Source organism: Leopardus geoffroyi, chromosome A1 (assembly GCF_018350155.1).
Source record: "Leopardus geoffroyi isolate Oge1 chromosome A1, O.geoffroyi_Oge1_pat1.0, whole genome shotgun sequence".
Taxonomy (NCBI): domain Eukaryota; kingdom Metazoa; phylum Chordata; class Mammalia; order Carnivora; family Felidae; genus Leopardus; species Leopardus geoffroyi.
The window spans coordinates 88,101,254-88,125,884 of NC_059326.1; the positions used below are offsets into that span (position 1 = coordinate 88,101,254).

The 24,631-nt window shown below is 61.6% G+C and overlaps 1 protein-coding gene across 2 annotated transcripts; it reads left to right on the plus strand.

Moving 5' to 3' along the window:
• The first annotated feature begins 460 nt into the window (after nucleotides 1-460).
• Nucleotides 461-23,908, plus strand: WNT9A (Wnt family member 9A). Of its 2 annotated transcripts, none has more exons than XM_045483774.1 (4): nucleotides 461-664; nucleotides 17,642-17,898; nucleotides 18,696-18,946; nucleotides 20,839-23,908. In XM_045483774.1, exons 1-4 carry the CDS (start codon nucleotides 570-572, stop codon nucleotides 21,319-21,321), a joined length of 1,086 nt encoding a protein of 361 aa, XP_045339730.1. In that variant the 5' UTR covers nucleotides 461-569; the 3' UTR covers nucleotides 21,322-23,908. The 2 variants fall into 2 exon arrangements, with proteins under 2 accessions (XP_045339730.1, XP_045339720.1); XM_045483764.1 differs by having other exon boundaries at nucleotides 463-664; nucleotides 18,696-18,958.
• The last annotated feature ends 723 nt before the right edge of the window (nucleotides 23,909-24,631 follow it).

Here is a 24,631-nt window from a genome sequence, read left to right on the forward strand (position 1 = left end):
AGCGGGCGCGCGCGCTTCAGCCCAGGGCCAACCTCGAGTCCGCTAGGCCCCACCCCTGCGCGTCCGGGCCCCGAGCTTCGCGTCCGGGCCCGGAGCTCCGCCCCCGGGCCCTCCACGCGCCCCCCGGCCCCGCCCCCATGGCCGCTCCGGGTCAGCCCAACCCGGCGGGCCGCTCGAAGCCAGAGCCGGCGCTCCGCCTCGGCCCCGCCCAGGCCCTCTACGCGCCCCCACCCTGCCCCGGCCGCCGCGGCTCGGAGCCAACGCTCCGCCCCGGCCCCCCCTCGCCCGCTCCCCACTCCTCCCGCCCCCCACGCGCTCCGCCTCCACGCGCGGGGCGCGCCCCGACACCCGAGGGGCCGGGCGGCGGCGCGGCGGGGCGGTGCGCTCGGCTCGGGTTTCGGCCCGCCCCCGGCGCCGGCGTGACCCCTCCTTGGGTGCGGGCGGGCCAGGCCCAGCTGGCCGGCGCCCCGCCCCCGGCCCGGCGCTCCGGGCGCTATAAGAGGGCGGCGGCCGCGGGGCGCCCTGCGCGGGGCTGGGAGCGCGATGGTCAGCCGCCGAGGCGCGGCAAGATGCTGGATGGGCCCCTGCTGGCGCGCTGGCTGGCCGCGGCCTTCGCGCTGACGCTGCTGCTCGCCGCGCTGCGCCCCTCGGCCGCCTACTTCGGGTAGGTGCGGGCGGCGCGGGGACGGGGCGCGGGGCGGGCGGCCCAGGTGCGCGGGCCCCAGCCGGCTGGCTGGGGGCCGGCGGGTTGCCGGGCGCTGTTTGTTTGCGTCCTGGCGGCGCGGCGTGGGGAGAGGGGCCGGCGCACCCGACGACGGGCTGGCGGCGGGGCCGCGGTCCCCCGTGACCCCGGAGCCGTCGTGGCCGCGACGCGCCCGTGTGCGGGGCTCCCCGGAGTTGGGGGACCCAAGCTGGTCCTGGCTCCCTGTTAGGCCGCCGAGTTCTGGCGGAACGGCTGGAGCCTCCCCCGGCCCCTACCCACCCACCCGCCTTGCAGCTTCCCCCCTCCTTTCTCTCCTCGAGAAGTTAATTTAACAACAACAAAAAAAAATACGTACAAAATCCAGATGTTCCTTGCACCGAGCCCCAAAGGAGGAAAAAAAAAAAAAAAATAACTCCAAGCTGGAGGCATTTATTTTTCTTGCGCTTTGCTTCTTACGGCCGCTCGGGCCCCGGCCCCGCGGGAGCGCGTCTGTGGGACCCGACCGGTGCACAGGGCCCGGCCGGGGCCGTGAACGCCGCCCCCCCCCCACCCCCGCCGTCTCAGGGGTCGCCTCCCGGAGCGCGTCTCCGTAGTAGCAATGTGCGTGTTTCCTGCGCGTCGCTCCCGGCCGTTCGCTCCTGCCCTGTACTTCCTCGCCCCTGTCCCCCAGATCTGGGATGTCCAGCCCAGAGACCTTTGGGGACCCTCCCTCGCTGCGCCACGCAGATGGGCACCCGGAGGTCCGGGGGTGGCACGGCGCCAGCACCCCCGCGGGGTCTCTGGACTCCTCTCCTGCTGCCCAGGCACCGCCCCTGGAGCCGCGCGGCCCACCCTCTCGCTTTGGCCCCTGCCCTGGGCGCCCCGTGGCTGCTTCTGGTCGCCGCCCTCCGCCCGTCACCTGTTCCCTCGCCCCGGGCCCGGACGCCGTCGCGCGGCGGCTGGCCGGCAGAGGGCCCCGTTGGTCCAGAAATGTGGCACCGTCAGGGCGGGGAGAGGCCACTGGGCTAGGAGCCCTGCAGGTGTATCCTGTTCTCAAAGAAAATAAAATATTTTCATGGGAAACTTTCCCTTTGTGTTTTTCTTTCCCCCCTTCTCCTTCTGTTCCTTTCTCCTGGGTCGTCTTCCAGGGTCAGCTCCGTGTCTACTTCCCCTGGAGACCCCACCCGGCAGCCCTCTCCTGGCTGGGGCCTCGGCTGTGCAGAGGCTGGCACGCCCCTGCACGCCATCTGTGCAGGCTTTGCCTCGCCCTCGCGGGCAGAGGGAGGGTCAGAGGATGGCCGTCTGGCCGCAGGTCCACGGTGAGTCACGGAGGCCTGTTAGCCAGCTGTGCCTCCCCACTCTCCCGGCCCAGCCTCGGGTCTGCTCACCAGGCTTCAGACACACCCTGGGCTTGTCTGCTCCCAGCGGCTCCCTGTTGGCAGCCCTGCTCCTCCTGGGGAGGTCAGAGCCACAGAGGGGAGGTGGGGGTCTCGGGTCCTGGCTGGAAGCCCTCCACCCTTACCACGGGCAGCCTCCAGACTTTTTACCTCTGGGGAAGTTGTTGAGCTCTGCTGTTTAGTTCACAGGCCTGCGGGAGAGGGCCTGGTGCCCCTGTGAACTCCCCTGACCAGCCCTCTTGTCCAGCACGTTGGCCCCAAAGGCTGTCCTGTGCAGAGTGTACCAGGCAGATGTATGGCCAGGGGACAGCTGGCTCTGCTGGGGGCCCTGCCACCACCGTACCAGGCAGGAGAGCTGGGTTCTGTTTGACGGACAGAGGTCCTGGGGTGGGGTCTGCTGGGTGCCAGCAGGATGGGCAGAGCAGAGTAGACTTTATGGGTCTTTTCCCAGCAAGCACCTCAGGGGTTGATTCCCAAGGTGGGGCCAGACCTGGGAAGAGAGGAGGGGGAAAGACACACTCTGGACCAGTCTGTGCATGAAGGCCCAGCCTTTCTGGTCAGCAGTGACTGGCTGGGCCTGGGTCTGGGGCCCTTTCTCCCGGCCCAGGAAAGTGGCAGGGGCTGAAGTGCCAGGGGAAGGAGATAGCCTGAGGTGGGCAGGGCAAGGCTGAGGCAGGGCCTGGGGCTGCGGCTAGGGTTGGAGCTGGAGCTGGGGCAGGGCTGGGGCTGGGGATAGACTGGGGCTGGGGCTGGGGCAGGGTCAGTGCTGGGTCTGAGGCTGGGGCTGGGGCTGGACTGGGACTGGGGCTGGGACTGAGGCTGGGACTGGGGCTGGGACAGGGGCTGGGGATGGGTCAGGGCTGGGGCTGGGACTGGACTGGATCTGAGGCTGGACTGGGACAGGGGCTGGGGCTGGACTGGGGCTGAGGCTTGACTGGGGCAGTGGCTGGGGCAGGCCTGGGGCTGGGGATAGACTGAGCTGGGGCTGGCTTGGGGCAGGGGCTGGGCTGGGGCTGGAGCTGGATAGGCTGGGGCTGGGGCTGGGGTGGGGTCAGTGTCAGTGCTTGGTCTGAGGCTGGGGCTGGACTGGGTCTGAGGCTGGACTGGGACAGGGACTGGGGCTGGACTGAGGCTGGGGCTGAGGCTGGGACAGGGGCTGGGTCAGGGCTGGGGCTGGGACTGGGACAGGGGCTGAGGCTGGACTGGGGCTGAGGCTGGACTGGGTTTGGGGCTGGGGCAGACCTGGGGCTGGGGCTGGGGGCTTCCCTCCCAGCCTGGTGTGCAGAGTGAGCAGGAGGAAGGAGCTGGGATTCAGGTCCTCTTTCTCCCTTCCCCCTCTCGGAGAACTCTGCCTGGCACGGAGGCTCACAGGCAGGCAGGGCAGCTCCTGTTACAGGCCAGAAACCGAGAGAGGCTGGCCTGGGGTTGGGGGGGGAGGGTGGTGGGGTGTCACGTGGGCGGTGGGAGCCCTCCCTGCCCCCTCCCTGAGGCTGCAACCTAACCCGGCCTGTTCCCGTTGCCCTCCCAGCCTCTAGCCACTAGGCAGGACCCTCTGGGCCGCTGCCTGGCCTCGGGGAAGGGGCTCTTCCCTCTTCCTCAGTGGCCTGGCCCTGCTTCTTGGCGGTGTGATTAGCAGGTGGCGTTTCCATCTGGTTCTCCAGGGGCCTAGACGGCTTGGCCTGATGCCCTTCTGGAAGGAGGGGGGCCTGGCTCCCAGCAGAAAAGGGCTGGCCTGAGGTCTCCTGGCGAGTTTGGGAAACAAACTCAGACCCTTACCCCCCCATGCCCTGTGGACCTGGGTGGGCTGAAAGCTTTGCCTGCCCCTGCTTCTGGTGTTATAGGTGAGAACATGGAGTCGAGGAGTGATCTGTGTGTGCTGAAAATCTGTTCAGGAAGGGATGCCCCCAAACCCAGGGCGAGGAGCCCTGGTGCTCCCCCAAGCATGGAGCCAGGGGCTGGGTCCAGCAGAGCCGGGCCTGGGCTCCCTGGTACCTCTCGCTGCCCTTTTCTTAGAGATCCTGCATGTGCCAAGCCAGCTCCAGCAGAAGCCCTTGTGGCCGCCCGTAGACTTACATCCGGGGGCTGCTGGGGGAGTGGAGGCCTCAGGCTTCCCATGTGGGTCATCTTCAGAGAGCTACGAAGGGCTGTCATGGGCCCTGAGGCCCTTTCTTGGGGTTGGCCCCAGCAATCTGCATTCTGTGGGTGACACTTGCAGGCTGGCTTGGGGGAGGGAGCAGGGAGCAGGGCCCTGCTGGGAGGTCTGTCTGGTCCAGGCAGCCTGGAGGCCTGTATGGAGGAGGCTCCCCCAGCCAGGCCAGGCATTGGTGCGTGGGGTGCTCGAGGCAATGTCAAAGGCAGCTAAGGTGCTCTGGGCTGCAGTGAATGGGGCCTGAGGGCGTTTAGGGCCCACTGCCTTTCCGTGATTGAAATGGAACTCCTATCCCATAGAGTCACCCTGTTGGAGCCTGCGGTGCAGTGGTTTCTGGTACATCTACAAGGCTGTGCAGCCAGCACCACTATCTAATTCCAGAGCGTTCCATCACCCCAGAAACCTCATATCCTGCCTCCCCCTGCTCCAACCCCAGCCCCTGGCAACTGCTAATCCACTTTCTGTCTCTGTGGATTTGCCTGCTCTGGACGTTTTACATAAGTGGAATCATACAGCACGTGGCCTTGGTGTCTGGCTTATTTCACTGAGCATAGCGTTTTCAAGACTCATCCACGTTGTGGCATGCATCCGTGCTTCATTCCCTCAGTGACCATGTTGTGTTCGATTGTGTGGATGCACAGCAGTTTGTTACGTGCACTCCCCTGCTGACCGACACCTGGCTGGCTTCCACCATTTGGCTCTTGTGATGCCGCCGTGGGCATCAGTGTACAAGTTCTTCTGTGGATGTGGGTTTTCAGTTCCCCGGGTATGTATACTGAGAGGTGGAATTGCTAGATCGTATGGTAATCACCATGCTACCCTCCCGCCAGCAATACAGAAATGTCCAGTGTCTCCACATCCTTGCTGGTTCTTGTTATTTCCAGTGTGTTGATCAGCTCTGCCTTTTCTTCTAGCCATCCCAGTGGGTGTGGAGTGGTATCTCACTGTGCTCTGACTTGCATTTCTCTGATGATGGGCGACATTGAGCATCCTTCACGGGCATGTTAGTCATCCATTATGTTTTCGTTGGAGAAATGTCCACTCAGTTTCTTCGCCCAGCTCTTGGCTGGGTTGTGGGTCTTTGTTGTTGATTTGTCAGAGCTCTTTATATATGTAGAGGTTTATTCCTAGATGGAGGAGAACATGGAGTGTGAGCCGGCACGCTGTCTCTCAGCTGTGCCTGGGCCTTCACAATGGGTCTCCCCCCCCCCCACCCCCCAGCATGACTGTGTGGTGAAGGTGGTCCTCTGTTTACTAGAGGCTTGTCTACGGGCCTGGTCAGGGGTTCTGGGGACTTGTATGGGAGCCTGCCCTGCCTTCGGGGCTGTTGTCATGGTGGGAGTGGCTGACTGTGTGTGCAAGGTCAGTGTCAGGAGGTGGCGGTGCCCCTCTGTATGAGCCTGGAGCCCAGCTGGGGGTTCTGTGTGGCTCTGTGCCTATTGGCTGCTCAGAGGAAGGGCTCCCAGAAGGCTGTGTGTTGGGGGTGGGGGCTCAGGCTCGCCTGTGGGGGGAGTCAGCCTCTCATGGTGAGGCCAGGGTGACCCAGAGCCCAGGGGGGCCGGGGTGGGGCTGGCAGAGAGGGAGGTGTCCCCTGTGTTTCCCTGGCTGGGGGCCAGGGGTGTGGAGCTAGAGCTGAATGAGAAGCAGGCTGGGCCCATGGTGTCCACAGACCCACCTCAGGACGGACGTGCCCACAGTAGCCCTGCAAGGCCCCAGCTCCAGCCTTTGGAAGGGAGGCCATGGAATGGGCTCAGCTCTGCAGTCAGAGCTGAGCAGGAGGGCAGGCCCAGGCCTTCTCCGCAGTGTCTAGGCAGCCGAGTGGCCAGCAGGGAGACTGTGCGGCCCCTTGGAAGTGGCCCTGTGGGCAAGGGGGCACGTGGGGTGGGCTGGACAGACTGGAGGGCACTGTGTGGAGGGGTTGGGGCAGGTGTGGGGAGGCAGGTGGACAAGGGTAGGGATACGCCCCTGCATCTCTGCTCTCCAGACTCTGTCCCTCCTCCCTGCCATCCTGACCAGTCTCCTCTGTGGGGCCCGCGGCCCCCCAGCACAGAGACCAGTAGAAGCAGGTGCTAAGTGCCAGCCCAGCCCAGGCCTCTGGGCTGGGGGCCTCCTGAGGCCTCGTGGTGAAGCCTGAGGTGAGGAGGAAGCCACTGCCACCTGGCCCCCCTCAGCTGTGGGAGCAGATGTCCTGCCACAGCCGGCGGCCGTCTGGACGGGGGGACAGCTGGCCTAATCTCGCCCCCATCCTCTCCACTGTGGCCGGGACCCAACTCTGCAGATGAGGGCACTGGTGGGACCCTGCCGGGGCTTCCAGGGTGGCCCTGGCCCAGGGCACCACCCGCAGCCTGTCCCTGGGGGCCCCACCATGTCCAGGACAATAGCAAAAGTGTGTGGGTAGCTTTTCTCCTGGAAAAGAATGCACACACACAATTTCTCCCGGGGGGCTATGGGACGTGGACGCAGGACGAGCGATGAGCTGATAAGGGTCCTGGCTTGGTTTTCCTGGTTGCAGAAAAATGACACCAGTCAGCAGGGCCAGCACCCGGCCCTCTTAATCCAGGCCTGGAGGGGCACTGGCCCCTTTGTGTATTGTCCTGGTGGGCAGTGCCTGTCCCAGCTCGGCAGGCCCAGAGGGGTATCAGTGGAAGCACAGTTGTCTGGGAGGTGGGCGAGGCCAGGCCCCTGCTGGCAAGTATGCCTCTGGAGGGTGGCGAGCAGGGCTGTGGGCCTCTGCCCTGCTTGGGGTCTGTGTCAGGAAACCAGCATGGCCTAGCGGGGCCCCTCTGTACCTGCAGTGCCTCTAGGGAGCCCCGAGTGCTCCAAAGTGCACCGGGCAGGTGCGTCCGAGGCTCTGCTCCCTTGCTCTGCACTCAGAAGCCTGGCCTGGGGTCTGAGGGGCTGCTGCATCAGGCTTCCCAGTCCCCCTCCCCGCCCCCGCTGGCCCTGACGTCCCCAGCTACAGGAATGGTGGGCTCAGCCTGAGACCTGTCTGATGGCCGTTCAGTGGGCTGTGTGCTGAGGGGCAGGGGGTGCCTCTGGAGCTCCCAGGGCAGGGGTGTGGCTGGAGGGCTGGGAGCACCCCCTGGTATGGGTGGGGAAGCTGGGGGCCTGAGGCCGGGGCGGATTGCGGGGTGGCTCATCGTTAAGGGGCCTCCGTGGGCTAGCAGGCGGCAGGTGGCCGTGCGGGGGCCTCCACAGGAGGGCAGCGCCGACCTGGGTGGCGTGCTGGCCGCCCGGCTCTGTGACCCGCGGGCCCGGCCTGCCGTCCTCCCCTGCCCCTCCCAGCGCGGTTCCTGGCTGGCCTGGCGCCTCTGGCCGCAGGAGGAAACCCAGCCGCCCAGCTGGCAGGCCGTGCACCTCGAGACTGGCGGCCGGACGAGGGAATGGAAAACGGCAAGCCTCAAGCTGCGTTTGTTTTTCTTAGCGATACCTGAGGTAGACGCGGCCAGGGAAGTGGTCTGGCCCGGGAGAGAGGCTGCCAGGGGCTCCCAGACCAGAGCACGTCAGAGCCGGCTCCCTCATGGACAGACAGAGCCGCCGCAGCCGCCTCGGGGCCCTCCCCGTGTCCCCGGCTGTGCTGGGCATGCAGGAGGCCAGCTCCAGGCAGGAAGGTGGGCGCCAGGGGCCTGCCCCACGTCCTGCCCGGCCCTGCTTGTGAGCTCCTTCGGACTCTAGCTATCTGGGAGGCCCAGGGCCATGGCACAGCCTGGCTGCTCCCTCGTCTCCCCTCGCCTGCCTGTGACTTGGGTCCTGGACGGCCTCAGTCGCTCTCCTGGGTGCCCATAGCCTGCCCTGCTGGCCGGCGGCCAAAGAGGCCAGCTGACTGGTGGCCTTCAGGGCCTGGGGTCCCAGGGGCTCTGCTCGTCCTGGCGGTTGCTGAGGGTGGACAGGGACATTTCTGTTGGGCTTGGGGACCCCAGGCCTTGTGCAGTGGAGTTTGCTGAGTCCTGTGTCCCCCTGGGCTGGGAGCATCCACTATGCATTCTCACCACCCCTGTGTGTACACAGCCTGTTGAAAAGGGAGTGGAGAGGGGGTGCCCTGGAATGTGGGGAAGTAGAGTGTCGGCAGCTCTCATAGAGGTGACAGCTGTCACAAACACAAGGGTGCTCGCCACGCTCCTGCTCTGGTTACCATGGCCTGTGGCCCCTGCCTCCTCCTTGGTGGGCCTGGGCATCAGATGGCCAAGTCAAGCTGCAGGGAGCCCCCTGGCTCTGGTGGTGTCTGCACCCACCCCACCATGTCCCCATGTCCCCTGCGCAGGGCTGAGTCAGGCTGCAGGGAGCCCCCGGCTCTGTTGGTGTCTGCACCCACCCCAATGCACCCCCACATCCCCCACGCAGGGCCGAGTCAGGCTGCAGGCCCCGGGAGGATGGAGGGTTAATCTCAGAACCAGTTTCTCCGCATTGGAATTTGTTTTGAATTCGATTCGCACAGAAATTAAACGCTGTCTGGTGGGGCTGAGGTTCCTTGGCAGCGCGCTGTGGCTTCTGGAACTCCGGCCTCTTCTCCCTCCGCCCAGCCCTGGGAGCTGGGTTTGTGGGCAGGGTGGCCCTTGGGGTGGCCGGGCCTGCTGGCAGGAGGAAGGGCCATTGGAATCCGCCTGGCCTCAGAGCTGGAGGAAGCAAGCACTCTGGGGACCGGCCAGCTGCCGGCTCCTGCTGAGGACAGGGACATCCCCCATTCCTTGCTGGCAGTGCCGCCCTGCCCCCTGACTGCCCGAGGGGGTAGGTTTGGGAGTGTGTGACCAGCTAGGTGCTCAGAGGGGTGGCCCCATCCCCAGGCTGCCAGCATGCCAGTCTCAGGCCCCTCCTCGGAAGGGGACAGGCTCCTAGACTTGGCTGTGCCTGTCCTGGGTTCTTTCCAGGCCTGCTGGGACTAGGGTGGGGTCTCCTTGGTGTCACTGCAGGCTGATCAGGAGGAGGGGCCCTCAACAGCACAAAACCCAGCGTAGGGAGGCCTTGTCTCGAGACCCTAACCTTCGTCACATCTACTAAGGCGCTTATTCCAAAAAAAGCACATGTCAAGGTCCCAGCGGATGTGAACTTGGGGACATGTGCCCTCTGTCATGTACGGTGAGCAGCACAGGCTAGGGGTAGCGGGGCAGGCATGTGTGGAGGTGTCTTTCTCTGTGGGCCTCCCCAGCTCTGGCAACGGACCCAGAGTGGAGTGTCACAGGCCGAATGGGAGCTCTCAGCATGCTTCCAGGGAGGAGATAACCTTGGAGTATCCACAAGGAGTAAGAAACCGCAAAAACTGACCCAGCAGGTTTGGAGAAACCAAATGGGACTGGGGGGAAGGTGTACGTCGTTGAAAGCGGATTTGAAATAGCTGAAGAGAGCCAGTAAGGCAGATGATGGGGCAGGAGACTCATGTGTAGTGTGGCCTGTGTTGGCAGAAATGCGGAGAACCAGAGGCCAGAGGCCGGATTCAGGGACTGGGTGGCCAGGGGTCCTGTTTGCAGAGAATGGCGGAGCATTTTCCAAGTCTCAGAATTTGTCAGGGTCACGTGCAGGATTCAGGAGGCCCCGAGTCGTCCTAAACAGAGAAAACAAAAATGCTTCCAGAACATGAACTAGAAGCATAAAACACCCAAGACAAGGAACCATAAAAGCAGCCTGGGCCAGCAGATGCAGATACTGTGGGAGGCTGGTCAGCCTGGTGGTGAACCTCAGAGCAGAAACGCACACAGTGCATGGCAGGCTGGGGACTTGCCTAGGGAAGTGAAATACAGACCTTTACAGACAAGCTGCAAGATGCTCAGAAGGCCACTGTCCAGGAGCCGAGGAGTGTCCAGCATCCTGTTGGGTCCTCACAGTGGAACTAAAATACACGACGGCCTGTAATTTGGGAGTGGGGTTCACAGGCTTGTGTCCTCAGGCCTGGTATTGCCCACCACTGGATGTGACTAAGCCACAGACGTGTGCAGTTGTGAGGGTGGCTGTGAAATAGCGGCAATGCAACATGAAGGTTCAAATCACCAGGGGGAGATGGGTTATCAAGGAGTAACTGGAAAGGAGGCAGAAGAGGAGACAAAGTGAAATGGGGCAGACCTGTGGAGGAAATACCAGCCGTGTGGCTGAGGAGACCAGGGTCCTAGCCAGGGCCTTGGTCTGATCACTGGCTCTGTGACAGGACAGGATGTAAGCATAGAGAACGTAGGAGGTCAGGAGAGAACACACCACCTCAGTGGACCTTGAGGGAGTTTCACTGTGACCCAGGCTCTGCATGGTGACCTGGGTTGTGATCCAGGCTCTGCATAGTCTCCAGGCTGTGACCCAGGGTCTGCACAGTGACCAGGGCTGTGATCCAGGCTCTGCATAGTCTCTAGGCTGTGGCTCAGGATCTGCCTAGTGGCCTTGGCTGTGACCCAGGCTCCACATAGTCTCCAGGCTGTGATCCAGGCTGATGCACCATGACCTGGGCTGTGACCCAGGCTCTGCATAGTCTCAGGCTGTGACCCAGGGTCTGCATAGTGATCTGGGCTGTGATCCAGGTTCTGCACAGTGACCTGACTGTGATCCAGGCTCTGCATAGTTTCCAGGATGTGACCAGGGTATGCATGGTGATCTGGGCTGTGTTCCAGGCTCTGCACATTGATCTGGGCTGTGACTCAGGCTCTGCATAGTCTCCAGGCTGTGACCCAGGGTCTGCATGGTGTTTTGGGCTGTGATCCAGGCTCTGCACAGTGACCTGGCTGTGACCCAGCCTCTGCATAGTCTCCAGGCTGTGACCCAGGCTCTGCACAGTGACCTGGTCTATGACCCAGGCTCTACATGGTGACCTGGCCTATGACTGGAGCTGTGATTAGGGCTGTACACGGTCTTTGGGCTGTGACCCAGGCTCTGTCTGCATGGTGACCTGATTCTGAAGCAGGAGGTGCAGAAGTGGAGAGAAGCCTGGATGTGGTCAGCAGCGGTTGGTCACAGATTTGAGGAAAAGAACAGTAAGCTAAAGCCAAACATGGCAGAAGGAAGAAAACAGAAGCCGTGCGAAAACCAACAAAGTACCAACTGTGCATTAGAGATGAAGGGTCCCTCTCTGGGATTTGCTGCTGGGAAATCGCTACAGATTCTGCAGACAAGAGTAGGGGATGCTGAGCGCTTTCTTGCCAACCAGGCTGCAAATTCTGAGGCAACGCAGAAAACCAGAGGAGTAACAGAAACAGACTCGAGACAGAGAAATACTGAGTCTGTTGTGAGTAGGGAAGCGGGTTAGCGGTCACGATCTGACAGTTCCCTCAACAATGGTGACTAGCACTTCTGCTCCTTGGTGGACACCAGCGTCCAAGCACAGACGTGCACGGGAGGGGCAGCGGTGGCTTGAGCATGATGGCGAAAGGGTGGATGACTCAAGTCCACCGCCCAAGGACAGGTGAGCACAATGCGGTCTGTCCATATGGTGACACACAGCAACATGGACATGCTGTCAGCACAGGAGCCCTGTCACCAAAGGCCACCTACCGTATTTGTCTGAAACGTCCAGGACAGGCTGATCCACAGACACAAAGTACATTAGTGGTGGCCAGGTGCAGAAGAATAGGTTTGTCTCTGAGTCAATGAAATGCCCTGAAATCGACTGGCCGTGTTTGCACTCATCTGTGAAAATGCAGCAAAACACTGAATTGTGGACTTAAATGGGTGAATTTTGTGGTATGCGAGTTGTATCTCAATAAAACTGTTTGGAAAAGAGGAGAGGAAAAAAAAAGAAAAGTAATTGGATCAGCAGGGAGATCTTTTCATCCAGAAAAGGCCAGTCCTACCAAACAGTTAAGAAGATGTGATTTTGATCTGACTCATCTTCTGGGAAACTGAGACAGTGAGCGCTTTGCTAAGGCACTGAGACCCAGTGGGAAGAGCATGGAAGAGAAGATTACAAACACAGATGCAAACAGCCTAGACCTGACATCCTTAAGGTACAGCTCACAACACAGAGGAAGGACAAAACCCCTTTCATCCGAGGCGCGCTGCACGGCCAGCATTGGAAAATCTAGTTAGTGGCATTCCTGTTTTAGCAGAAAAATCACATGCCAACAGATGCAGGGACCACATTTGAGGACACTTGACATCCGTTTATGAGTTTTGAGCAGCTTGTAGCAAATGAACGGCCGAGGGGTCTTCTTTAATCTGAGCTGGGCGCCCAGGGGATACCCGACGAACTTGCCATGCTGGTCACGGAAATGGCCAGGGCTTCCTTCTGAGAACCAGGACACAGACGGGGAGGCCCGCTGTCCTCACAGACCCTTGGGTGGGAAGGGAGCGTTTCTGTGCTGCCGCAATAGAGTGCTGGCTCCACAGACAGGTAGGTTCCCCGGCTTTGGCCTCTGATGCTCTAACCACCTGTAGGGTGTCCGCGTCTCCGGAGAGCCAGGTCTGGGTGGTAGAGATGCAAGTTTGGGTGTGTAGACAGGGTGAGTGGGGGGAGGGTCCGCACTTCCTGGCACTGAGGTGGCAGAGATGTGAATTTGGGCATGTAGATGGGGTGAGTGGTGGGGAGGGTCCCTGCTTCCTGGCACTGGTGCCCGTGGGTCTCTCTCACCTTGGGGCCAAACCTGCACACAGGTGCCCTGAATGGCTCTATGCTGGTGGGTGGCCACGGAGCTGGGGTGGGGGGGGGGCTCTGGGCCCTGCACGGCAGTTGGCAGATTCTGCGCCGTGGCTGGAAGGCAGGAAGGATGGCTGAGGATAGAAAAAGAAAGCCAGCAGCCTCGTCTCTCTGCAGACCACACGACCATACACAGAGGTGAAAACCATCAGAGATGAATCAGCGCACATGGCTTGTGCACCGAAGGCCAGTTGGACGTCGGATCAGTCGTGCCTCTGTTGGAATCCAGGACTGGCCAGCACAGGGCTGACCTCGGCGGGAGTACCTGTAGGCCCCTGGACTGCAGCAGCAGGGAGAGGCTGTGGGTGCCCCAGCAAGCCCATCTCACGCGTCAGCCTTGCTGAGTGGGTTCTCAAGTGTCCCGTGCAAACACAGAGCCAGCACATGCCTGCTGGACCTGCTGGAAGGAGCTCCCGACACAGTCCCAGTAAAACGCCAGCCCAATGACCACCGGCCAGGGCAGAGCCCAGAACAAGGAGCCTGCAGAAGGCCGCTGGCCCTGCCCAGCTTGGACAGAGCACTGGTGTGCCTGCGTTTAGGAGACGGTGTTCAGGACATTACAGGAGGGGCAGGCCTGCAAAATGAGATAGGAGAAATGGCACACACAGAAGAAAGTTGTGCAGTAAAGAGGGTTAGTGTCTGGGAGGACACTAAAAAGTGCCTGACGAGGTCACCGTGGGGATCGGAGCGTGGTCCCCTCTGACTCGGCAGGAGGGACTTGGGGGATCTCAGTGTGAGGCTGCGAAACATTTCCATGCGTTATCATGTCTTTGAAAATGCCTGAATGTCACCAAGTGCCGTGCTGACATTTAGACCTCCTTAGGATTTATTTCCTGGTGGGAGATAGCCCAGCACTGGAAGGAGCTTGCCCGATAGGACGGGGATGGGGTGCTGCTTGCCTGCCCAGGAGGCCACTTGCCTACAGACAGCCTGCCCAGCCTCACCTCCTCCACGGCCGCCTCTGCCAGGCTGGATGCCTGCTGGCAGGGGGCAGCTGCATTGAGCCTGGAGGCAGGTACACTGTTGTGGGGTGGGCAGTGGGGCCGGGGCCTGGAGTGCTCTGTGGCCTGGAAGGTACAGGCTCCAGAGACGGGTGTGTGGGAAGAGGCCAGCACATAGGGCTGACGGTTGTGTGTGGAGTCGTGTGGTCTTGAATAGCCCACACGTTGTCCCTTGCATGTGTGCCAAGCTCTTGGGCTGTGGAGAGAGGAGTGAGCTGCATGTGTCCCCGGGCTCCTTGCTCTGGGCTCCCCATGGGTGCAGGCCCTCTGGGGGCACGGGCTGTGGGCTGTGGCTTGCTGATGCCTGCAGACTCCATGGCATGGGCAGCCCATTGTTCAGCCGGCCCTGGTCTTTTCATGCAACAGTGGGTGTTGGGGCAGCGTGTGAGCGAGACACCTTTGGAAAGAGAATGGGGTGAATTTCATAGACATGTGAGTTCAGAAATCCAGCCACGGGGGGAAGACCTCTTCCCCGTGTCCACAACAGTCCTCACCTGTGCTCCTTTGATGACTGGAAAATAACACCAGGGCGGTTTTACTCTGTGTTTCTGAGTGGGGCGGAGCCACGTACAAGTTCTCACAGATGCGCTCCACCCTGGAACTGTGTGGCCACATCCCATGGCCATGTGCAGCTGGTTCCTTTGGTTGCTGATCTGCAGGAAAGGGGTCTGTCCACACCCACGCCTCCACACAGAAAGGCAGTTGGCTCTTGGTCTGGGATCCAGCTCGCAGGATCTCCCCTGATGCGGGACTCTGCTGCTGTGCACGGTAGACCCTCTCACACTTAACTGTTTTTTCTGGGCCTCTGGATTCTGGGTCACATGGAAAAGAGCCTTCCGTGTTCCAAGAGTGTTTTATGACCCTCTTGCCTTTTGTCTGGCACTTCTGAGGGTTCCTCTCCGTGTTTGGGTTTCTGTCCTGGGTGTCCATGCTCACTGATGCCCACCCTGTTCTCTGCACCCCGTGTACCGTCTGCCTGCTGGCACCTCAGTGAGGGTCTGTCCCCTGCCGCTGCAGCCTCAGGCTGGCCTCAAGCAGAGTGTACCCCAATAGTTAAGGAGACCTGGGGCAGAGGCCAGCCTCAGTGAGGACACAGACTGGCCCTGGGTACGTGTGGGGACCCCCTCCCTCAACCCCCCCATGTGCAGTGAGGACGCAGCCTGGCCCCAGATGTGTATGTGGGGACCCCTGCCCTCAGCTCCCACGTGCAGTGAGGACACAGACTGGCCCCGGGTGTGTGTGTGGACCCCCGCCCTCAGCCCCGTGTGCAGTGAAGACGCAGGCTGGCCCCGGGTGTGTGTGGGGACCCTGTCCTCAGCCCCCACATGCAGTGAGGACTCAGGCAGGCCCCAGGTGTTTGTGGGGACCCCCGCACTCAGCCCCCACATGCATTGAGGATGCATGTAGGCTTGCCCCAGGTGTGTGTAAGGACCCCTGCCCTCAGCCCCACACATGCAGTGAGGACGCAGGCTTGCCCTGGGTGTGTGTGGGGACCCCATCCTCAGCCCCACGTGCGGTGAGGATGCAGGCTGGACCTGACGCCCCAAGGCAGGCTGGGAGGTGGGCTCGCCTGCCATCCCTCCCCCTCCCCACACCCACAGCTGCTGTCACCAGCACAGCCCCAGGTACCCCTGGTCCAGCCTTGCTGTGGTTGGTCCTGTTGGACACAGGCATATTTTGGCACCAGCCTAGAGCTGGGTTAATCTCGGAGAATCCAGTCTGGGGGCTGTGCAGGTTGTAGGCTGCAGCCCTTCCGGTGTGTGGCGGCACGCCGTTATGGGCACAGCTGTTGACATTCCTGTCTGGGGACACGTCTCCGTCGTGTGAGCTGCCTTTGTGTGGGGAGTGTGGCTCTTCCACTTTGCAGTGTGGGGTCCCCGGGCCCCTGCCTGCCTTGGCCCAGCTCAGCTGTCCTTGTGCTCAGGGCCGCTTGAGCTCAGGCATGAGGCCTAGAAGTGCACGAAGTGACCCCTGCCATGTCCCCATGCTCTGAGGCAGGATGCCCTGACCCCAGGATGGGAACTGGGGGTGCAGGTCGCTGAAGCTCACAGGTGCCTTCTCCCCAGAGGCCTTGCTGCCCACATGGGGCCTGTCTGTGCCTTGCGGACCTTTGGGGTTCCTTCAGCCCATACTCTCACTGGTCACAGCACACCAGTTGGTCCTCCTGGCTCAGTGTCCCCAGGCATGTGCTGTGCAACATGTGTATGGATTCAATCTGGTGGGAACACGCCTTGGGCTCTGCTCACCGACACCCTGGGCTTCTGGGACACTTGTAGCCCGGCTCTCCTGCAGCTCAGGGCTCAGCCCCAGCAGCCCATTGGTGTCATGCTAGCCCAGAACACCCTGGGGTGTCCTCCCAGGGTGCTGGCCAGCCCCTTGCGCCCACTGCACCTGAGTGTGAAGAGGATGGTTCTTCCCGCTCTGTGTCCTTCATGGCTTTACCCTCCAGGGTCTTTTGCAGGGATTCCTTTCTCCCACCTGCCTGCCTACTCCCCTCCATGCCCCATGCCCTCTGCTTTGGCATCCCTGCAGCCTTGCTGGGCTCCTGCCTGGGCCTCCTTTGGGCCTGGTTCCCAAGTCTCAGCACCTTGGCCTCCTGCCCTTGGGGAGCTGACCAGGAAGGGCAAGGCTGGTGCTGCTCCGTCAGGAACGTGGGTCTGGGGTCCTTAGGGCAAGGATCAACTCTGCCCTGTACAGGCTCTGCCCTTGGCAGGGTACATACCTATCCCCCCCAGCACACTCTGGCCCCCCAAGCCCAGGCAGGGCCAAGGAGAGGCCATGCTGGGGTGTGTGCAGGGCAGGGGAAGGGAGGGGCCTTGGAAGTCATTACCCTAGGTTGTCCCAGAGGAGCCTGACCTGCCGTGTCATTGCTGGGTCCATCCAGCTTCTAGGAGCACCTGCCTGAGCACCTTACCCTGCAGAAAGCTGCCAGGAGCCAGCCCAGTGGCCACCATGCCCTTGAGGGGGCTTTTGAAGGGCAGCAGTAAGAGGGATGGGACATGATGTGGGGTGTAAGTGTCTGAGAATACTGGAGCCCCTGGCTCCTGTGGGTCACTGGGGTGCAGAGGCTTGTTTCTTGTGATGCTCATGTCAGAGGACCGGAGCCCCACCCATGTCTAGTTGGGCACCTCTCCTTCCTGAGGGCTGAGGGTCTGGGTGTGCCTAGAGCCCGGATGTGGCATCACCTATGTGGGGACATTGAGATGTGTCTGAGCACAGAACAGGCAGGAGGTCAGAACCAGTCGGCCCCTGGGTGGAACAGCTGAAATGGGGGTTGGGGGGACCTGAGAACAGGTGGCTGACTCTGAAGGTCAGGGCCTTGGCTCAGATCAGAGGGTCAGAGCTGCAGGGGAATAAGGAGCCGGCTCTGGGCCTCCCCTGGGTTCGACCGGGAAGCTCCTCAGTGGCCCAGGAGTTCCTGGAGACCCTACTGGGACCTGCAGGGCCATCTGTACAGGCTGCAGGAGAGCAGGGGATGAGCCAGGACCCTCTCCCAGAGGCCACAGGGCCATTGTGGGGTTGAGTCACTGCAGCTTTGGGTGGCAGCGGGTGGGGGTCCTGGAGCAGCAGTACATGCTCCAGCTGGGTAAGCAGACACAGGAGTGGGTGGGGCAGAGTGTCGGATGTGGTCCCCTTGTGGCCTGGGCTCCTGTACCCCTCCCTGCCCTGTCCATCTGTGCCCTTGGCCCACCCCTGTGCTGGCCTGAAGGTGCATGTGTGTGTGCGTGTGTGTGTGTGTGTGTGTGTGTGTGTCTGTCTGTCTGTCTCTCGCCTCGGGCATGGCCCTCACCCTGGCATTTCTGTACCCAGGCTAACGGGCAGTGAGCCCCTGACCATTCTCCCGCTGACCCTGGAGCCGGAGGCCGCCGCCCAGGCACACTACAAGGCCTGCGACCGGCTGAAGCTGGAACGCAAGCAAAGGCGCATGTGCCGCAGAGACCCGGGGGTGGCCGAGACACTGGTGGAGGCGGTGAGCATGAGCGCACTTGAATGCCAGTACCAGTTCCGGTTTGAGCGCTGGAACTGTACCTTGGAGGGCCGCTACCGGGCCAGCCTGCTCAAGCGAGGTGAGTGCACTAGAGGTAGGACCTTCTGAGCAGGTCTGCACCCCTAGGACATCGTCCCTTCACTGGGTCCCAGGGCACCTGGGGGTAGGGTGCAGAGATGGGGGGGTTGCTCTGTGTGGCTCGTCCTCCGCTCCATCCACCCCTACATCCTGACCGGTCCCTTGTCCCCCACTACCACACCTACCTGTAGCTCCACCTTCCTCCCCACACTGCCCTAACAGCCAGGCCCCTCCCTCCTGCCCCGCCCCTCCTGGGGAACAGTAGCTGGCAGCACGGGGCGCATTTGGGCAGCTTTGACAAGGCGCAAGGCAGCTCTGATGGCTGTTGCCACATGGTGATGACCAAGGCCCAGCGGCTGGGCATGAGGGGCAGAGGTCCAGCTGGTGCTCCGAACAGGGAGCCTGCCTTCTCCTCTCTCCTTGCGCTCTGATCTGAGACTTTCAACAGCCTTGTTTAAAAACTGAGGACCTGAGGGGCAGGGCAGGGCTCGCCAAGTCCCGGGGAGAATCTGGTGGGTCGGAGACGCAGTCTCTGATCCCTGGGCAGAGCCTAAATCTCCATGCACTTGGAATTCTCTCTACCCCGACACATCATGTGCCTGGAGCACATAGGAGCGCCTTGTACCCCGGGGGCACATGGCGGCCCAGGCAGGGATGCCCGCCACCTGCGGTGCGCACCCGCAAGGATCCTGACTGCAGACCCCGCATGCTGTCAGCATTCAGGGCTCCAGCAGCACCTGAGTGAGGTGGGGGTTGCTCCCGCCTGCTCACCCATCCGCCCTCCCTGCGCCCCCACAGGCTTCAAGGAGACCGCCTTCCTCTACGCCATCTCCTCGGCCGGCCTGACGCATGCGCTGGCCAAGGCGTGCAGCGCGGGCCGCATGGAGCGCTGCACGTGTGATGAGGCCCCCGACCTGGAGAACCGGGAGGCCTGGCAGTGGGGCGGCTGTGGGGACAACCTCAAGTACAGCAGCAAGTTTGTCAAGGAGTTCCTGGGCCGCCGCTCAAGCAAGGACCTGCGAGCCCGCGTGGACTTCCACAACAACCTCGTGGGTGTGAAGGCAAGCGGGGCGGGGCGCGGGGCAGGGCATGGGGCCAGGGGCGAGGACTCGGGGTGGGGAGTGGGCATGGGCGGGGTGCGGGGCGGGGCATGGATGTGGGGAGGGGCATAGGTGTGGGCGGGGCATGGGAATCAGACATAAGCATGGGCGGGGCGAGGGGGGCATGGACATGGGGTGGGGTGAGGGTGGGGCATGGGGCCAGGCACAGGCCTGGGCGGGGCCAGGGGCCTGGACTCAGGGTAGGGTGTGGGCATGGGCGGGGTACAGGGCGGGACGAGGGGGTATAGGGTGGAGCATAGGTATGGGCAGGGCATGGGACCAGGCACAGACTTGGTGGGGGCAAGGGGTGGAGCATATGCGTGGGGTGGAGCATGGGGGCGGGGCATGGGAGCAGCCGCTGGTGCTCAGGACCCGCAAAAGTGGGGGACAGGGCTGGGGCTAGGAGGAGGTGTAGTAGTATTGCCGCCTCCGGGTCTGTGTTCCCGGCATGTGGTGTCAGCCAGGGCCCTGGAGTCTCCTTACCTTTGCGTGTCGTTTTCTTACGGAGATACTGGTTGTTGTGGAGGGGGCGGGGGACAGACTTGTAAGGTCTTTAGCTAGGCCCTTCTGGGGGCTGCTGGCTGCAGGCTGGCTGGACCTGGGGGTACCTGGCTCCCAGCCATCCTTCACCCTCCCTGTAGCCCCTTAGCTCCTGGGCCTACACCAGAGGAGGAGGCATGAGTGCTGTCAGCTTCACTGCAGACAGAGCACCCCGTCCCCTTAGTCCTCACACAATGAGGACCACCAAGGGCCCCCCGAGGCTCTGCCCGGCCTGGGGATGGTCAGGGGCTCTGCGTGCTCGCCAGGCAGCCCCCAGGATGTGGAGCCCCAGCCTGGGAGGGGGCCAGGTAATTAGAGCCAGCCCTGATCTGAGCCCCTCTTTATTGAGAAACCAGACTTCTGAGTCTTGCACTTATTAAAGAATCAATTTCCCCCTTTTTATTCGGAGCCCTTGTCCCTCCTTCTGCCCTCTGCAGAGGGGTGCGGGCAGATTAAATCCCCAAGGCGAGGCTATTTCTTTTCTTTTGCATTCTCTCCTTTGTAAGCTATTAATGAAAAGTCAGAATATGGAAAGTGCTCCATTAGCTCTGCCGGGCCTGGGTAAGCAGCGTTTTAATTAAATTTGTCCAGGTTTCTCAGCAGAGTGTCATTAAATGTGACTCTTCTATTGCCGGGCCAGAGGGCAGCCACATTTCCTAATCCCCCTCAAGCCAGCCAGCCCTCCCTGAGGGCAGCATGGGAGTTCAGGCCTATCCTGGGATGGGGCCCACTAGAGAGGGCCTCCTCCGCTCTCTGCTGCCAGGGACCCCAGTGTGGGTGGTCAGGCAGGAGGCCCCTTAGGGCAGCTCTGTGCGTGTGTGTGGAAGTGGGGGTACCGTCCCTCCCCTCTGGGGCTGACCTGGAAGATTCAGGGGCCAGTTCTGCCAACTGGGCCAGCTAACTCGTTTCTCCTCACAGGAAGTAGGCTAGTAGGCTGCTGAGCCCAGACTGGGGGGTCCTGTTGGGGCATTGACAGCAGGGCTAGAGGGGAGGCTTGCTCAGTCCCTTCAGAGGGGAGCGCTGGATGCAAGGAGGGAATGTCTCCACGGGGCCACAGGTGCTGCAGTGGCCACTCTGGAGGCCATGGTACTGGATGTAGGGCTTCTGTCTGGGGACATCTGTGGCCGGAGGTGGAGGGACAGGTGCAAGAGCCAGGAAGCCTGGGTGATGGGTAGTGGTGGTCCCCCAGGCTGGGCTTGGGTCCGGGGGAGCTGTGTGGTCGAGCCCCTCTGGGGGTCATCTGCAGGGGCTGTGCCCAGCCTCTCAGTGTGGCCCTCATGCTCAGCCCCCTCCCCTACCAGGTAATCAAGGCCGGGGTGGAGACCACGTGCAAGTGCCACGGCGTGTCGGGTTCCTGTACTGTGCGGACGTGCTGGCGGCAGCTGGCACCCTTCCACGAGGTGGGCAAGCGCCTGAAACACAAGTACGAGACAGCACTCAAGGTGGGCAGCACCACCAACGAGGCCACTGGGGAGGCCGGCGCCATCTCGCCGCCTCGGGGCCGGGCTGCAGGGACAGGAGGCAGCGACCCGCTGCCCCGCACGCCAGAGCTTGTGCACCTGGACGACTCGCCCAGTTTCTGCTTGGCCAGCCGCTTCTCCCCGGGCACCGCCGGCCGCAGGTGCCACCGGGAGAAGAACTGCGAGAGCATCTGCTGTGGGCGTGGCCACAACACCCAGAGCCGGGTGGTGACACGGCCCTGCCAGTGCCAGGTGCGCTGGTGCTGCTACGTGGAGTGCAGGCAGTGCACCCAGCGTGAGGAGGTCTACACCTGCAAGGGCTGAGCCCCGGGGCCGGCCAGGCTGCTGCAGGGGGAAGAGGCCGTGCACCCAGTGTGAGGGGTCTACACTGCAAGGGCTGAGTCCCTGGGATGGGGCCCCCAGCACACTTGGCACATGGTGATGAGAGCCCGGGGATTGGCTGGGTTTGCTGTCCCTGCCTCTTTGTCCGTACTCTCAAAGACCCAGAGGCGGGAGGTGGCCCTGGTCTGGCCCCTGCATCCCCTCTGTCCGCGCCCCACCCCCACCCCCATGACCTGAGAGCGTGGCACCATGCTTTCCAAGCTGTGTCCGTCCCTGAGAGGCCAGTTCCTGCGAGCGGCACCCTTCCCTGCTCTGGGCTCCCTCTGAGGAGCACCGGGTGCACCTTCGCGGCCATATAGGGTCTCTGTGTGGCCGCCTGTGGGCTGTCCTGCTCCAGCACTGGCTTAGAGAGTCAAACCACTAGGAGAGAGACAGCCCGGCCCACCCAGCCGCGGGGGTCACTGCTGTCCCCTCTGACATGGAGCACTTCTCTTGGGAGTGATGTTGGTGACTGTTAAATTATTTTTATTTAACTAATATATAATAATTATTATTTCCATCCCTGCCCTGCCTCAGGCTTGTGGCTCCCCCTCCTCTTGGTGGTGCCCAGTCTGGAGGGTCCCCTTCGTTCCTCCCCTCTACGCCCCCTCCTAACCTCTTTGCCTGATCTGCTTTGTCGTTTGAAACCACTAAATCAAGAGGGATGTTGCTGTTGTTGTTTTTAAAGTAATAAAGCAGGTTGTGTGTGGACACTGCCCTCAGGGCTTCTGGAAGCCAGGCCCCTATACCCAGCTGCCCCCAGTGAGACTGTCCTGGGAAGTGGGTGGACCCCACTCTGGGAGACTTTGGCACGCACCCCAGCCACTTTGGTGTAGGTTTTAAGGCCTGGGGTGGCAGCCAGTGGCCTGCCCTCCCCCCAGGGGTGGGCACAGCAGAGGGGAGGGGCCAGCCCCTTGAAGGGTTCATTTCCTAGCTTGCTTTGTGTTACTGCGGGAGGAGGCAGACATGAGGATGCATGTGGATGGAGAGAATCTGGGGCTAGGATTTGGCAAAAGGCAGGCTGTTCTCTCTGGCCACTCTGTTGTCTTTGCAGGGAAGGAAAATGGATGGGCTACACTGACCTGGCTTGGTTTGAGTGTGTGTGCACATGCGTGCATATGTGCAAGAGTGTACGTATGTGTAGTGTGCTTGCATAAGTGTTTGGTTTTGTGTGTATACGTGTGCACGAGCACACGTGTGTGTGAAGTATGTGTGCATTTATGTGCATGCATGTGTGAACACGCTTGCAGGTTTATGCGTGAGCATATGCGTGAGCACGTGCGTGAGCAAGTCTGAAGTGTGTGCATGCATGAGACTGTGTCAGCATATGTATGTGTCTGCAGAAGTGTGCATGTGAGCACAGGGGGCTTGTATGACACATGCATCTGTGCTGTGTGTGTGTGAGCATGTGCACGTAGCCACGCATGCGTGCTATATGTGTGATGTGCATGTGCATGTGTGATGTGCATGCATGCATGTGGGTGAATGTGTAGCCACATGTATCTGTGGTGTGTGTGCCTGTTCTGGCTGTGTTGGCATGGTCAGTGGTCAGCTGGGGCGTGGCCTCCGCTCAGTGCCTTCCCTCAGCATGAGGCTGTCCTTCCCACGTTGGTGTAAATGGCAGCCTTGGCTCCTAGATCCTTTGGCTCTGGGCCTGCCCTGCTCAGGCTCTGTGGCTGTGCTCTGGGTGGGTACAGAGCTGGGTGGCAGTGCAGACACAGGAACTACTGAGTGAGGGGGTTCCTTGGAGTTCCATGGGCTCCAGGAACCCTGGGGACTATGTTTTTAAAAGAAAACCTATTTATGTTGATGTGGGTCTCTTGGTCCCTGTTCTATAGTGTAAATAGTGAAGTCTATTCTGTGGTTCAGAGAACATCCCGTGAATGCCTGCATGCTGAGAGGGTGGGGGCCAGGGGCCCAGAGTGGGTGCAGCCACACCCCCGTGACAAGACTGGAGCTCAGTCACTTCTGGGTCTGGAAAGGCAGCAAGTCGGAGGAAGGATATTTTGTTAACCAGATACCACATTTAGCTCTATGTCATAATATAAAGGGAAGTATTTTTTTAAACAAGGCAGACTGAAAACGTCTGCTGGCTGGTCTGTTTATATATAAACATATATCAGAATATCTTGCTAAGTGAACTCCTCCTGACGGAGCCTCTGGTCAGCATGCTGCTCTTCGTGCAGGAGAGCCTCTAGAAGAAACTGTGCCCAGGGGTCAGCCTCTCTGGGACGGGGCAGGGGGCGGGCCACAGGGCTCAGCCATGCTGAGGGCCAGGCGGGTCCCGGCCACCTGCTCCCTGCCAGCCACACACATGTGGACTCCTGGCTCGGTTTGGGAGGTCCGGGTAGGCTGGGGGGAGAGGGGCATTCACACACGAGAACCCTCGTGCGAGCCTATCGATTTCTCTACCTCATCTGTATAGTGAGTAGGTGTGTACTCGAGTGACTTGGAGAATGTATTTATTTAACGGCTTTGTGTAACAGAACAGAAACGAAATGGACACTAAATAAATGTATTTTAAATTATAGCCCCATCTGAGTCTGCTGCCTTCAGAGGGGTTCTGGAGGGCCGGAGGGAGGAGGAGGGCCTGAGGCAGGAGGACCTGAGGGAGGAGGAGGGCCTGAAGGAGGAGGAAGACCTGAGGGAGGAGGGGGGTCTGAGGGGAGAGGAGGATCTGAGGGAGGAGGAGGGCCTGAGTGAGGAGAAAGACCTGAGGGAGGAGGGCCTGAGGGAGGAAGAGGGCCTGGGGGAGGAGGAGGGCCTGGGGGAGGAGGGGGGTCTGAGGGGGGAGGAGGACCTGAGGGAGGAGAAGGGCCTGAGTGGGGAGGAGGACCTGAGGGAAGAGAAGGGCCTGAGTGGGGAGGAGGGCCTGAGGGAAGAGGAGGGCCTGAGGGGGGAAGACCTGAGGGAAGAATAGGATCTGAGGGAGGAGGAGGGCCTGAGGGAGAATCTGAGGGGGGAGGAGGGCCTGAGGGAGGACGACCTGAGGGAGGAGGAGGGTCTGAGGGAGGAGAAGGACCTGAGGGGGGAGGAGGACCTGAGGGAGGAGGAAGGCCTGATGGAGGAGGAGGGTCTGAGGGAGGAGGAAGGCTTGATGGAGGAAGACTTGAGGAAGGAGTAGGGTCTCAGGGAGGAGGAGGACCTGAGGGGGGAGGAGGGTCTGAGGGAGAAGGAGGGCCTGAGGGAGGAAGACCTGAGGGGGGAGGAGGGCCTGAGGGAGGAGGAAGACTTGAGGGAGAAGGAGGGTCTG